Source organism: Bombina bombina, chromosome 1 (genome assembly GCF_027579735.1).
Source record: "Bombina bombina isolate aBomBom1 chromosome 1, aBomBom1.pri, whole genome shotgun sequence".
Lineage (NCBI taxonomy): Eukaryota > Metazoa > Chordata > Amphibia > Anura > Bombinatoridae > Bombina > Bombina bombina.
The window spans coordinates 1,506,536,616-1,506,550,997 of record NC_069499.1 but is presented as its reverse complement, the minus strand read 5'-3'; the positions used below and the strand labels follow the sequence as shown (position 1 = coordinate 1,506,550,997).

Sequence of the window (14,382 nt, the reverse complement as noted above, 5' to 3'; positions counted from 1 at the left end):
CCCACTCTGGTCTGCGGAATGTCATCCCTCGTGACAGGTTGTCCAGGGACAGCCACCAACGGAGTGAGTCTCTGGTCCTCTGATTTACTTGTATCTTCGGAGACAAGTCTGTATAGTCCCCATTCCACTGACTGAGCATGCACAGTTGTAATGGTCTTAGATGAATGCGTGCAAAAGGAACTATGTCCATTGCCGCTACCATCAACCCGATCACTTCCATGCACTGAGCTATGGAAGGAAGAGGAACGGAATGAAGTATCCGACAAGAGTCTAGAAGTTTTGTTTTTCTGGCCTCTGTCAGAAAAATCCTCATTTCTAAGGAGTCTATTATGGTTCCCAAGAAGGGAACCCTTGTTGATGGAGATAGAGAACTCTTTTCCACGTTCACTTTCCATCCGTGAGATCTGAGAAAGGCCAGGACAATGTCCGTGTGAGCCTTTGCTTGAGGAAGGGACGACGCTTGAATCAGAATGTCGTCCAAGTAAGGTACTACAGCAATGCCCCTTGGTCTTAGCACAGCTAGAAGGGACCCTAGTACCTTTGTGAAAATCCTTGGAGCAGTGGCTAATCCGAAAGGAAGCGCCACGAACTGGTAATGTTTGTCCAGGAATGCGAACCTCAGGAACCGATGATGTTCCTTGTGGATAGGAATATGTAGATACGCATCCTTTAAATCCACCGTGGTCATGAATTGACCTTCCTGGATGGAAGGAAGAATTGTTCGAATGGTTTCCATCTTGAACGATGGAACCTTGAGAAACTTGTTTAAGATCTTGAGATCTAAGATTGGTCTGAACGTTCCCTCTTTCTTGGGAACTATAAACAGATTGGAGTAGAACCCCATCCCTTGTTCTCTTAATGGAACAGGATGAATCACTCCCATTTTTAACAGGTCTTCTACACAATGTAAGAATGCCTGTCTTTTTATGTGGTCTGAAGACAACTGAGACCTGTGGAACCTCCCCCTTGAATTCCAGAAGATAACCTTGGGAGACTATTTCTAGCGCCCAAGGATCCAGAACATCTCTTGCCTGAGCGAAGAGAGAGAGTCTGCCCCCCACCAGATCCGGTCCCGGATCGGGGGCCAACATTTCATGCTGACTTGGTAGCAGTGGCAGGTTTCTTGGCCTGCTTTCCCTTGTTCCAGCCTTGCATTGGTCTCCAAGCTGGCTTGGCTTGAGAAGAATTACCCTCTTGCTTAGAGGACGTAGTACTTTGGGCTGGTCCGTTTCTACGAAAGGGACGAAAATTAGGTTTATTTTTTGCCTTGAAAGGCCGATCCTGAGGAAGGGCGTGGCCCTTACCCCCAGTGATATCAGAGATAATCTCTTTCAAGTCAGGGCCAAACAGCGTTTTCCCCTTGAAAGGAATGTTAAGTAGCTTGTTCTTGGAAGACGCATCAGCCGACCAAGATTTCAACCAAAGCGCTCTGCGCGCCACAATAGCAAACCCAGAATTCTTAGCCGCTAACCTAGCCAATTGCAAAGTGGCGTCTAGGGTGAAAGAATTAGCCAATTTGAGAGCATTGATTCTGTCCATAATCTCCTCAAAAGGAGGAGAATCACTATCGACCGCCTTTATCAGCTCATCGAACCAGAAACATGCGGCTGTAGCGACAGGGACAATGCATGAAATTGGTTGTAGAAGGTAACCCTGCTGAACAAACATCTTTTTAAGCAAACCTTCTAATTTTTTATCCATAGGATCTTTGAAAGCACAACTATCCTCTATGGGTATAGTGGTGCGTTTGTTTAAAGTGGAAACCGCTCCCTCGACCTTAGGGACTGTCTGCCATAAGTCCTTTCTGGGGTCGACCATAGGAAACAATTTTTTAAATATGGGGGGAGGGACGAAAGGAATACCGGGCCTTTCCCATTCTTTATTAACAATGTCCGCCACCCGCTTGGGTATAGGAAAAGCTTCTGGGAGCCCCGGCACCTCTAGGAACTTGTCCATTTTACATAGTTTCTCTGGGATGACCAACTTGTCACAATCATCCAGAGTGGATAATACCTCCTTAAGCAGAATGCGGAGATGTTCCAACTTAAATTTAAATGCAATCACATCAGGTTCAGCTTGTTGAGAAATGTTCCCTGAATCAGTAATTTCTCCCTCAGACAAAACCTCCCTGGCCCCATCAGACTGGGTTAGGGGCCCTTCAGAAATATTATTATCAGCGTCGTCATGCTCTTCAGTATCTAAAACAGAGCAGTCGCGCTTACGCTGACAAGTGTTCATTTTGGCTAAAATGTTTTTGACAGAATTATCCATTACAGCCGTTAATTGTTGCATAGTAAGGAGTATTGGCGCGCTAGATGTACTAGGGGCCTCCTGAGTGGGCAAGACTCGTGTAGACGAAGGAGGGAATGATGCAGTACCATGCTTACTCCCCTCACTTGAGGAATCATCTTGGGCATCATTGTCATTGTCACATAAATCACATTTATTTAAATGAATAGGAATTCTGGCTTCCCCACATTCAGAACACAGTCTATCTGGTAGTTCAGACATGTTAAACAGGCATAAACTTGATAACAAAGTACAAAAAACGTTTTAAAATAAAACCGTTACTGTCACTTTAAATTTTAAACTGAACACACTTTATTACTGCAATTGCGAAAAAACATGAAGGAATTGTTCAAAATTCACCAAATTTTCACCACAGTGTCTTAAAGCCTTAAAAGTATTGCACACCAAATTTGGAAGCTTTAACCCTTAAAATAACGGAACCGGAGCCGTTTTGAACTTTAACCCCTTTACAGTCCCTGGTATCTGCTTTGCTGAGACCCAACCAAGCCCCAAGGGGAATACGATACCAAATGACGCCTTCAGAAAGTCTTTTCTAAGTATCAGAGCTCCTCTCACATGCGACTGCATGCCATGCCTCTCAAAACAAATGCGCAACACCGGCGCGAAAATGAGGCTCTGCCTATGCTTTGGGAAAGCCCCTAAAGAATAAGGTGTCTAAAACAGTGCCTGCCGATATTATTATATCAAAATACCCAGATAAAATGATTCCTCAAGGCTAAATATGTGTTAATAATCAATCGATTTAGCCCAGAAAAAGTCTACAGTCTTAATAAGCCCTTTTTGAAGCCCTTATTTACGATCGTAATAAACATGGCTTACCGGATCCCATAGGGAAAATGACAGCTTCCAGCATTACATCGTCTTGTTAGAATGTGTCATACCTCAAGCAGCAAGAGACTGCTCACTGTTCCCCCAACTGAAGTTAATTGCTCTCAACAGTCCTGTGTGGAACAGCCATGGATTTTAGCGACGGTTGCTAAAATCATTTTCCTCATACAAACAGAAATCTTCATCTCTTTTCTGTTTCTGAGTAAATAGTACATACCAGCACTATTTTAAAATAACAAACTCTTGATTGAATAATAAAAACTACAGTTAAACACTAAAAAACTCTAAGCCATCTCCGTGGAGATGTTGCCTGTACAACGGCAAAGAGAATGACTGGGGTAGGCGGAGCCTAGGAGGGATCATGTGACCAGCTTTGCTGGGCTCTTTGCCATTTCCTGTTGGGGAAGAGAATATCCCACAAGTAAGGATGACGCCGTGGACCGGACACACCTATGTTGGAGAAAAATTTATAAGCTATATAAAAAACGCTACTGCGCCTTTAAGAAACATAAAAATGTGACACAGTTGAATTAACAATGAACCAAATGTGTTAAAACAACCAAATTTTAACAGAAAATGTATAAAGTTAGCAGAGGATTGCACCCACCAGCAAAAGGATGATTAACCCCTTAATACCCAAAACGGATAACAGTTGAAATAATAAACGTTTTTATCACAGTCAAACACACTGTCACAGGTCTGCTGTGACTGATTACCTCCCTCAAAACTAGTTTTGGAGACCCCTGGGCTCTGTAGAGACGTCCTGGATCATGGAGGAAGAAATAGGAAGACTGTGACTAAATCTTTACTGCGCAATAAAGCGCTAAAATAGGCCCCTCCCACTCATATTACAACAGTGGGGAAGCTCAGTAAACTGTTTTTATGCAGAAAAAAACGACAGCCATGTGGTAAAAATCATGCCCATAAAGTTTTATCACCAAGTACCTCAGAAAAAACGATTAACATGCCAGTAAACGTTTTAAAATTGAAAAGTATGAAGTGTTATTAATAAGCCTGCTGCTAGTCGCTTTCACTGCCGTGCAGGCTCAAATATTACTTTAATATTGACAGTATTTTCTTAGTGAAATTCTATTCCCCAGAAATACCTCAGAGTATACATACATACATATCAGCCTGATACCAGTCGCTACTACTGCATTTAAGGCTGCACTTGCATTACATCGGTATTAGCAGTATTTTCTCAGTCAATTCCATTCCTTAGAAAATAATTTACTGCACATACCTCCTTGCAGGTGGGCCCTGCATGCTATCCCCTGTTCTGAAGTTACCTCACTCCTCAGAATGGCCGATAACAGCAAGTGGATCTTAGTTACGACCGCTAAGATCATAGAAAACTCAGGCAGATTCTTCTTCTAATGCTGCCTGAGAACAAACAACACACTCCGGTGCCGTTTAAAATAACAAACTTTTGATTGAAGAAATAAAAACTAAGTTTAACACACCACAGTCCTCTCACACGTCCTATCTTTAGTTAGGTGCAAGAGAATGACTGGATATGACGTAGAGGGGAGGAGCTATATAGCAGCTCTGCTTGGGTGATCCTCTTGCACTTCCTGTTAGGGAGGAGTTATAATCCCATAAGTAATGGATGACCCGTGGACTGACTACACTTAACAGGAGAAAAGCTCATTTACCTTTATTTTTGTCATTTGAACTAGCAATTTTTGCCTGTTAAAAACTCAACCTAAACTGAAAATATGAATACTGAAGTATTTTCTTTAAACAAGAGGCACCTCCTGTGATCATCCTACCAGAGGGATGGGAGAGATAGGTACTAAAATGTTTGTTCCCAATTCATCTTCAAGTACTAGCTTTTGTGCCTACAGAGATAAGATAAGGGACGTGTATAGATCTAAGATAAGGAGTTCTGCTCTTTATGCAAGCTCAGCCAATTCGATCAGTTCTTGGTTAAAAAAAAACTAAAAGAAATAATATAGGAAATAAAACTAAAGGAACAGTTTCTCATACAGTTATACTCTGCAGCTGGTATAACAAGTCACAGGGAGCACACGAAGGGGAAGACAATTTAACAGCAAAATGATCCATTTAATGAATCTCTGCACTCACAGGTCTTCATAAAACAGTGTTTATTATTTCAATAAAACAGACACATAACGTTTCGGTGAAATACAACACCTTTGTCAGATATCACAGAATGAGTGCCTTTTTTTGATGGAACACACATACATACACATATACAATATATATAAATAAATATATATATATAAATAAATATATATATATATATATATATATATATATATATATATATATATATATATATATATATATATATATTTTTTTTTATTATTATTTTTTGGAAAAAAAAATGCATATCAGGATAAATTATTTGATTCACCCCTTGAAAAGCTGGTTGAATTCATGTTGCTCTCGATTTCTAGTTGCCAAAGTCAGGCAGATTTCAATTAATTTTACTCTGACCTATGTACTTGAACCTGCAACATTCTACCCAGTGACTAAATTTCAGGCTACTTAAAATGGTACAGTTTAGCCTACATTTTCTTCCCTTTTATTTGCTCCCAATGATCCATTTTACCAGCTTACAAATATATAGCTAATTTTTCTTTATTTTGGTATTTGAAAGTGCTGCTTTTACCCATGGTATCCCTACTTATACTGAAAGTTTCTATACTTAAAGGGACAGGAAACCACAAAATTTTCCTTCATGATTTGGATAGAACATACAATTTTTAACTTTCAAATTTGCTTAATTATCAAATATGTTTAATTCTCTTGTTATCCTTTTCTGAAGGAACAGCATTGCACTGGTGGCAGCTAGCTGAACACATCTAGTTAGTCAATTACAAGAGACAAATGTGTGCAGGTACCAATCAGCAGCTAGCTCCCACTAGTTTAGTATATGTGGGTATTTTTTTCAACAAGGGATACAAAAAGAACAAAGCACATTTGAAAATAGAAGTGAATTTAAAAATAGTCTTCAAATTACATGTTCTGTCTAAATCATGCAAGTTTAATTTTGGCATTTCTATATTTTTAGGTATAGACTTAAAGCGATAGTCTAGTCAAAATTAAACTTTCATGATTCAGATAGAGCATGCAATTTTAAGCAACTTTCTAATTTACTCCTATTATCAGTTTCTTCTCTCTCTTGGTATCTATTTAAAAAAGCTGGAATATAAGTTTTTTTGGTTCAGCACCTGGGTAGCATTTGTTTATTGGATGGCTACATTTAGACACCAATCAGCAAACACTCTCCAGGTGCTGAACGAAAAATGGGTCGGCTCCTAAGCTTACATTATAGCTTTTTAAAATAAAGATACCAAGAGAATGAAGAAACATTAATAGGAGTAAATTAGAAAGTTGCTTAAAATTGCCTGCTCTATCCGAATCACAAAAGTTTGATTTTGACTAGACTATACCTTTAAACATAGCCAGCAGAAGGACTTACAGTCCCAGTAAGGAGTTGGAAGAGATAAGCAATAAAATATTTTTCTTTAATCATTTAATTCAAAACATTTTACATCAAATTCTGCTGTAAAAGAAATGCTGCTGGCTGTGGATATTTAAAGGGACACTCTACAACAGAATAGACAATCCCTTTATTACCCATTCCCCAGTTTTGCACAACCAGCACAGTTATATTAATATATGTTTTACCACTGTGATTACCTTGTATCTAAGCCTCTGCAGACTGCCCCTTATCTCAGTGCTTTTGACAGACTTGCAGTTTAGCCAATCAGCGCAGACTCCTAAATAACTCCATAGGAGTGAGCACAAGTTTATGTGACACACATGAACTAGTACTGTCTAACTGTGAAAAATTTCAAAATGCTCTGAGCTAAGAGGCGGTTTGCAACGGTTTAGAAATCAGTTTGAGCCTACCTAGGTTTCGATTTTCAAAAATACCACCAAGAGAACAAAGCAAATTTAATCATAAAAGTCAATTGGAAAGTTGTTCAAAAATGGCATGCACTATCTGAATCATAAAAGTTTAATTTTGACTAGACTGTCCCTTTAACTGCACTTCAATATACAGAAACAAGGTTTGTTTTTAGATGAAGTGTAATGATATATATTAACATACAGAAAAAAGTTCAAGGGAAATATTCTGCAGCTTACCTGTAAGACAATTTATTTGTCTGTATGAGTTGCACCAGAGCACTTTGTGGATAAAACTGGGGATCACTTTTACATCGGTTCATAAGTTCTAATGCTACTTTGCAAACAGTGATCTGAAAATCTGCAGATCCAACGTCAACTAAACCCTTCCGCAGGATCCATTTGATCTGATCTTGGGGAGAATTCTGGAGCAATACAGAAGATAAAAATTAACATAATGGGGATCAAATAAAAGGTTAAGATTATTATTTTTTGCCACTTATTAATGTCATTTATAAATGTTAGTACATTTTGGAATATCAATTTTGATCCTAGAATATGTTGTCCCATTTCAGCTTCAGACATAAGAATATTCATAATATTTTGGTGAAATCCTTCTAAAAAGGGACAAAAATGCTTCCTTCTTGAATCAGAACATATAATTTTAAACAACTTTTCAATTTACTTCTGTTATCAAATTTGCTTCATTCTTTTAGTATGCTTTGTTGAAGGAGCTACAACACTAGGATCTAGATGAACACATCTGGTGAACCAATGACAAGAGGCATTGTGCCAACACCAATTAGCAGCTAGCTTCCAGTAGTGCATTGCTGATCTTTTGCCTACCTAGGTTTGCTTTTCAACAAAGGATACCAAAAGAACAAAGCACAATAGATAATGGAAGCAAATTGGAAAGTTGTTTAAAATTGTATGCTCTCTCTCAGACATCCTCATACTTGGCCCTACATGGCTGAGCATCATGGGAAATGTAGTTCCAAAACCTCTGGGAGGGCCAAGTTTGAGGATGTCTGCTTCTATCTGAATCATGAAAAAAAAAAAAATGTACAGTTTATTTTAAAAACGCAAGAAAATCATATTGTTGCATAGACAAGTTTTAGTATAAGAGTAAAAAAACATAATTTATGTAAGAACTTACCTGATAAATTCATTTCTTTCATATTAGCAAGAGTCCATGAGCTAGTGACGTATGGGATATACATTCCTACCAGGAGGGGCAAAGTTTCCCAAACCTCAAAATGCCTATAAATACACCCCTCACCACACCCACAAATCAGTTTAACGAATAGCCAAGAAGTGGGGTGATAAGACAAAAGTGCGAAAGCATAAAAAAATAAGGAATTGGAATAATTGTGCTTTATACAAAAAAATCATAACCACCACAAAAAAGGGTGGGCCTCATGGACTCTTGCTAATATGAAAGAATTTAATTTATCAGGTAAGTTCTTACATAAATTATGTTTTCTTTCATGTAATTAGCAAGAGTCCATGAGCTAGTGACGTATGGGATAATGACTACCCAAGATGTGGATCTTCCACGCAAGAGTCACTAGAGAGGGAGGGATAAAATAAAGACAGCCAATTCTGCTGAAAAATAATCCACACCCAAAATAAAGTTTAAATCTTAAATTATAAGCAGAAGAATCAAACTGAAACAGCTGCCTGAAGTATTTTTCTACCAAAAACTGCTTCAGAAGAAGAATACACATCAAAATGGTAGAATTTAGTAAAAGTATGCAAAGAAGACCAAGTTGCTGCTTTGCAAATCTGATCAATCGAAGCTTCATTCCTAAACGCCCAGGAAGTAGAAACTGACCTAGTAGAATGAGCTGTAATCCTTTGAGGCGGAGATTTACCCAACTCGACATAAGCATGATGAATTAAAGATTTCAACCAAGATGCCAAAGAAATGGCAGAGGCCTTCTGACCTTTCCTAGAACCGGAAAAGATAACAAATAAACTAGAAGTCTTTCGGAAATTCTTAGTAGCTTCAACATAATATTTCAAAGCTCTAACTACATCCAAAGAATGCAATGATCTCTCCTTAGAATTCTTAGGATTAAGACATAATGAAGGAACCACAATTTCTCTACTAATGTTGTTAGAATTCACAACCTTAGATAAAAATTTAAAAGAAGTTCGCAACACCGCCTTATCCTGATGGAAAATCAGAAAAGGAGATTCACAAGAAAGAGCAGATAATTCAGAAACTCTTCTAGCAGAAGAGATGGCCAAAAGAAAACAAAACTTTCCAAGAAAGTAATTTAATGTCCAGTGAATGCATAGGTTCAAACGGAAGAGCTTGAAGAGCCCCCAGAACCAAATTCAAACTCCAAGGAGGAGAAATTGACTTAATGACAGGTTTTATACGAACCAAAGCTTGTACAAAACAATGAATATCAGGAAGAATAGTAATCCTTCTGTGAAAAAGAACAGAAAGAGCAGAGATTTGTCCTTTCAAGGAACTTGCAGACAAACCTTTATCCAAACCATCCTGAAGAAACTGAAAAATTCTCGGAATTCTAAAAGAATGCCAGGAAAAATGATGAGAAAGACACCAAGAAATGTAAGTCTTGCAGACTCGATAATATATCTTCCTAGATACAGATCTACGAGCCTGTAACATAGTATTAATCACAGAGTCAGAGAAACCTCTTTGACTAAGAATCAAGCGTTCAATCTCCATACCTTTAAATTTAAGGATTTGAGATCCTGATGGTAAAAAAGGACCTTGTGACAGAAGGATTGGCCTTAACGGAAGAGTCCACGGTTGGCAAGAAGCCATGCGGACAAGATCCGTATACCAAAACCTGTGAGACCATGCTGGAGCCACCAGCAGAAAAAACGAGCATTCCTTCAGAATCTTGGAGATTACTCTTGGAAGAAGAACTATAGGCGGAAAGATATAGGCAGGATGATACTTCCAAGGAAGTGACAATGCATCCACTGCTTCCGCCTGAGGATCCCTGGATCTGGACAGATACCTGGGAAGTTTCTTGTTTAGATGAGAAGCCATCAGATCTATTTCTGGAAGTCCCCACATTTGAACAATCTGAAGAAACACCTCTGGGTGAAGAGACCATTCGCCCAGATGTAACGTTTGGCGACTGAGATAATCCGCTTTCCAATTGTCAATACCTGGGATATGAACCGCAGAGATTAGACAGGAGCTGGATTCCGCCCATACCAGTATTCGAGATACTTCTTTCATAGCCAGAGGACTGTGAGTCCCTCCTTGATGATTGACATATGCCACAGTTGTGACATTGTCTGTCTGAAAACAAATGAACGATTCTCTCTTTAGAAGAGGCCATGACTGAAGAGCTTCTGAAAATTGCACGGAGTTCCAAAATATTGATTGGTAATCTCACCTCCTGAGATTTCCCAAACCCCTTGTGCTGTCAGAAACCCCCATACAGCTCCCCAACCTGTCAGACTTGCACCTGTTGAGATCACAGTCCAGGTTGGAAGAAAAAAAGAAGCCCCCTGAACTAAACGATGGTGGTCTGTACCACGTCAGAGGGTGTCGAACAATCAGTTTTAAAGATATTAAATGAGATATCTTTGTATAATCCCGGCACCACTGGTTCAGCATACAGAGCTGAAGAGGTTGCATGTGAAAATGAGCAAAGGGGAACACGTCCAATGCAGCAGTCATAAGAACCTAGAATTTCCATGCATAAGGCTACCGAAGGGAATGATTGAGACTGAAGGTTTCGATAAGCTGAAACCAATTTCAGACGTCTCCTGACCAACAGAGACAGAGTCATGGACACTGAATCTATCCGGAAATCTAAAAAAGGTTACTCTTGTCTGAGGAATCAACAAACTGATTGGTTAATTGATCCTCCAACCATGTTCTTGAAGAAACAACACTCATAAAAAGCTGGAAAGGATCTTTCCATTGAAAATGAGCAAAGGGAATTGAATCCAATGCTGTTAAAACTTCTATGCATATATAGCAACTGAAGGAAATAATAGAGACTAAAGGTACCGACAGACGGAACCCAATACAAATTGTCCCTTGTCTGATAGAGACAAAGATAGTGACATAAACCATCTGGAAACCTAAAAAAAAAAAAAAAAAAAAAAAAAAGGTGACCCTTGCGTGAGGAATTAAGAGCTTTTGAAAAAAGATCCTCTAACTATGTCCTGAAGAGCAAGTGAAACCTATGAGAATCTGCATCCTCAGGAAATGATCTGAATGAAAACAGAAAAATTAAGAATACATATTTATTGTATCTAAAGAAAACAAATAATGCTATCAATGACCACAAAAAGGCAAAATAGTTTGAATAAAACTCCAAAACCCAGTTCCTAGAAAAGGAACTGGAATAAAAACCCCAGAAGATTCCAGGTCTGAGCAGCGCTTGAACCCCATGGGTACCCAGCCATGCCTCAACAGTATCCAAAATTATATAGGACAGAAACACACTGAAAGTGTTAGCCTTACTGGAATAAAATCAAAGAAATTTGGACAAAACAGAACCAAATAAATTTCAAAGAAGTCTTAACCTGCCCCTTACCAGCCAAGTTGGAATACGGCATGTGCATTGCAACATTAGGGAGCTAATTTCGAACCCCAATTAAAAACATGTTACTTGGGAAAGAACTCAGGATTCGTTCCTTAATAAGAACAACCAAACTAGTATAAGCTTAAAGTTTTAGTCTTAGAACTCAATCTTGAAGCCCATAGTAACAGTTTAAGAATTGAATCCAATTATAATTGATTATCTTAGAACAAAAGAAATATGGATTTTTTTTTTTTTATTTTTTTTTTAAAAATCACAGAATTCTTCTAGCTAAAATAGCTAAAGACATAGATTAACCCTCATTTGCGAATATATTCAATAAAATGAAGACACAAATGAAATCATTAGAATGATAGTCCAGTTTAAAGGACCAGTCAAAACAGAGGACTTGCAAAATGCAAAACAAGACAAATGCAACGGCACCTAGTCTAGTAAATGTTGTCCCTTAACAATGCTAAAATAAATCATGATCTGATACTTGATCTTAAAGTAAACAGAAAAAATGAAGCAATTGCAATATCACAGGACCAAGAAAAGTACCTGAAACTAAATAATTTTCCAAAAATAAGATACAACTATATAAAGGAAAATAAATACTATTTTGCTATAAAAACAATAGCATAATTAGTAGGAGTAGAGATAGCTCCAATAAATTGGAGAACCCTCCAAATTGAATTTAACTGCTGACAAAGAATATAGTTTAAAAATAAAAGACAATTCTCAGCCTATTCCATTCCCTAGTATGGGGAATTGGAAAGAAAACCTCTGAAATCACAGAAGAAATAAAAAGGCAGAAATAGTGTCAGCTAGTCTTAAAGAACTAGTTACCGTAATATACAAAATAATCAACACCTCTTCAACAAAGAACAAATGTACTTTAATAATAAAAAAATTATATAAAAAAGTAGATTTGTTAGTGTCAATATCTGATGAAGAGAATTTCTGAAAGAGAAAAAAACATCATCAGAGAAGGATAAATCAGTATGTTGTTGGTCATTTGAAACTTCAATAATTAAAAAAGAAGTGAAAAAGACCTAAAAATCGTATTAGAAGGCACGAAGTCAGACATAGCCTTAATCAGAAAAAATATTTCTTATAAATCTTCTAAACATTTCTTGCACTTAAGAATGGAAATGTATAAAGCATAAATACTAATGGAATCTGCATGTAAAAGTATATCATAATAACTTATTACAAACCATAGCTAGAGATAAACATTTATAACATTTAAAATAAATGAACTTAGCTTTGGTAGAACTGAAACTCAGTTAAGCATTTTTCCAGAAGTGGCTTCTGACTTAGGGACAAACGGAGACATCTTGCAATATTTAATAGAAAAAACATATAAAACAAAATTGATCAAATTCCTTAAATGAAAGTTTCAGGAATGGGAAAAAAAAATGCCAGTGAACAAGCTTCTAGCAACCAGAAGCAATAAATAATGAGACTTAAATAATGTGGAGACAATAGTGACGCCCATATTTTTTAGCGCCAAAAAAAGACGCCCACATTATTTGGCGCCTAAATGCTTTTGGCGCCAAAAATGACGCCACATCCGGAATGCTGACACTTTTGGCGCAAAAAAACGTCAAAAAAATGACGCAACTTCCGGCGACACGTATGACGCCGGAAACAGAAAAAAAAAATTTGCGCCAAAAAAGTCAGCGCCAAGAATGACGCAATAAAATGAAGCATTTTCAGCCCCCGCGAGCCTAATAGCCCACAGGGAAAAAGTCAAATTTTAAGGTAAGAAAAAAATTGATTAATTCATATGCATTATCCCAAATATGAAACTGACTGTCTGAAATAAGGAATGTTGAACATCCTGAGTCAAGGCAAGTAAATGTTTTAACACATATATTTAGAACTTTATATAAAAGTGCCCAACCATAGCTTAGAGTGTCACAGAAAATAAGACTTACTTACCCCAGGACACTCAACTACAAGTAGTAGAAAGCCAAACCAGTACTGAAACGAGAATCAGTAGAGGTAATGGTATATATAAGAGTATATCGTCGATCTGAAAAGGGAGGTAAGAGATGAATCTCTACGACCGATAACAGAGAACCTATGAAATAGACCCCATAGAAGGAGATCATTGAATTCAAATAGGCAATACTCTCCTCACATCCCTCTGACATTCACTGCACGCTGAGAGGAAAACCGGGCTCCAACTTGCTGCGGAGCGCATATCAACGTAGAATCTAGCACAAACTTACTTCACCACCTCCATAGGAGGCAAAGTTTGCAAAACTGATTTGTGGGTGTGGTGAGGGGTGTATTTATAGGCATTTTGAGGTTTGGGAAACTTTGCCCCTCCTGGTAGGAATGTATATCCCATACGTCACTAGCTCATGGACTCTTGCTAATTACATGAAAGAAATTAAGTAATTTCTGGCATGTTTATGTCCATTAGATTATTAGGAAGTAAGAATGAGTAAACATTGTTCTATTAATTCAAGGATTTTGGCAAATTGTCAGATAAAGAGTTAAAAATGTTCACTACAACTGAAAACTGAAGTTACAATACAAGGCATTTCATATTAGAACCCATAACACTAGAGTGACAGAGTAAAAAAGGAAACACACAACCTTGTAGAAGTTGGAAACAGGAGGCTCCGACATGGAGGAAGGTTTTAAATGTTAGTGAATATATTAAAACTATGGAAGAATTAGTTTTTCTAACGAGGGAGGGGCGCATGCCCTACATAGTGAGATCTGAGAACCTTGGAAATCCTTAGATTCACGATTTAAAATAAAGCATGTTGCAGTGTCTAGTATTTCTTCATTTGCTACTTGTTTTACCAGGGGG

At 37.9% G+C, this 14,382-nt stretch overlaps 1 protein-coding gene across 2 annotated transcripts in view; it reads right to left on the bottom strand.

The window, feature by feature from the left end:
- Positions 1–14,382, bottom strand: part of NOL11 (nucleolar protein 11) — a 113,827-nt gene that overhangs the window by 42,684 nt on the left and 56,761 nt on the right. For both annotated transcript variants that reach the window (XM_053707944.1, XM_053707952.1), the window contains exon 12: positions 7,261–7,445. In XM_053707944.1, the coding sequence (XP_053563919.1) occupies positions 7,261–7,445 (185 nt within the window). The remainder of the gene's footprint in view (positions 1–7,260; positions 7,446–14,382) is intronic.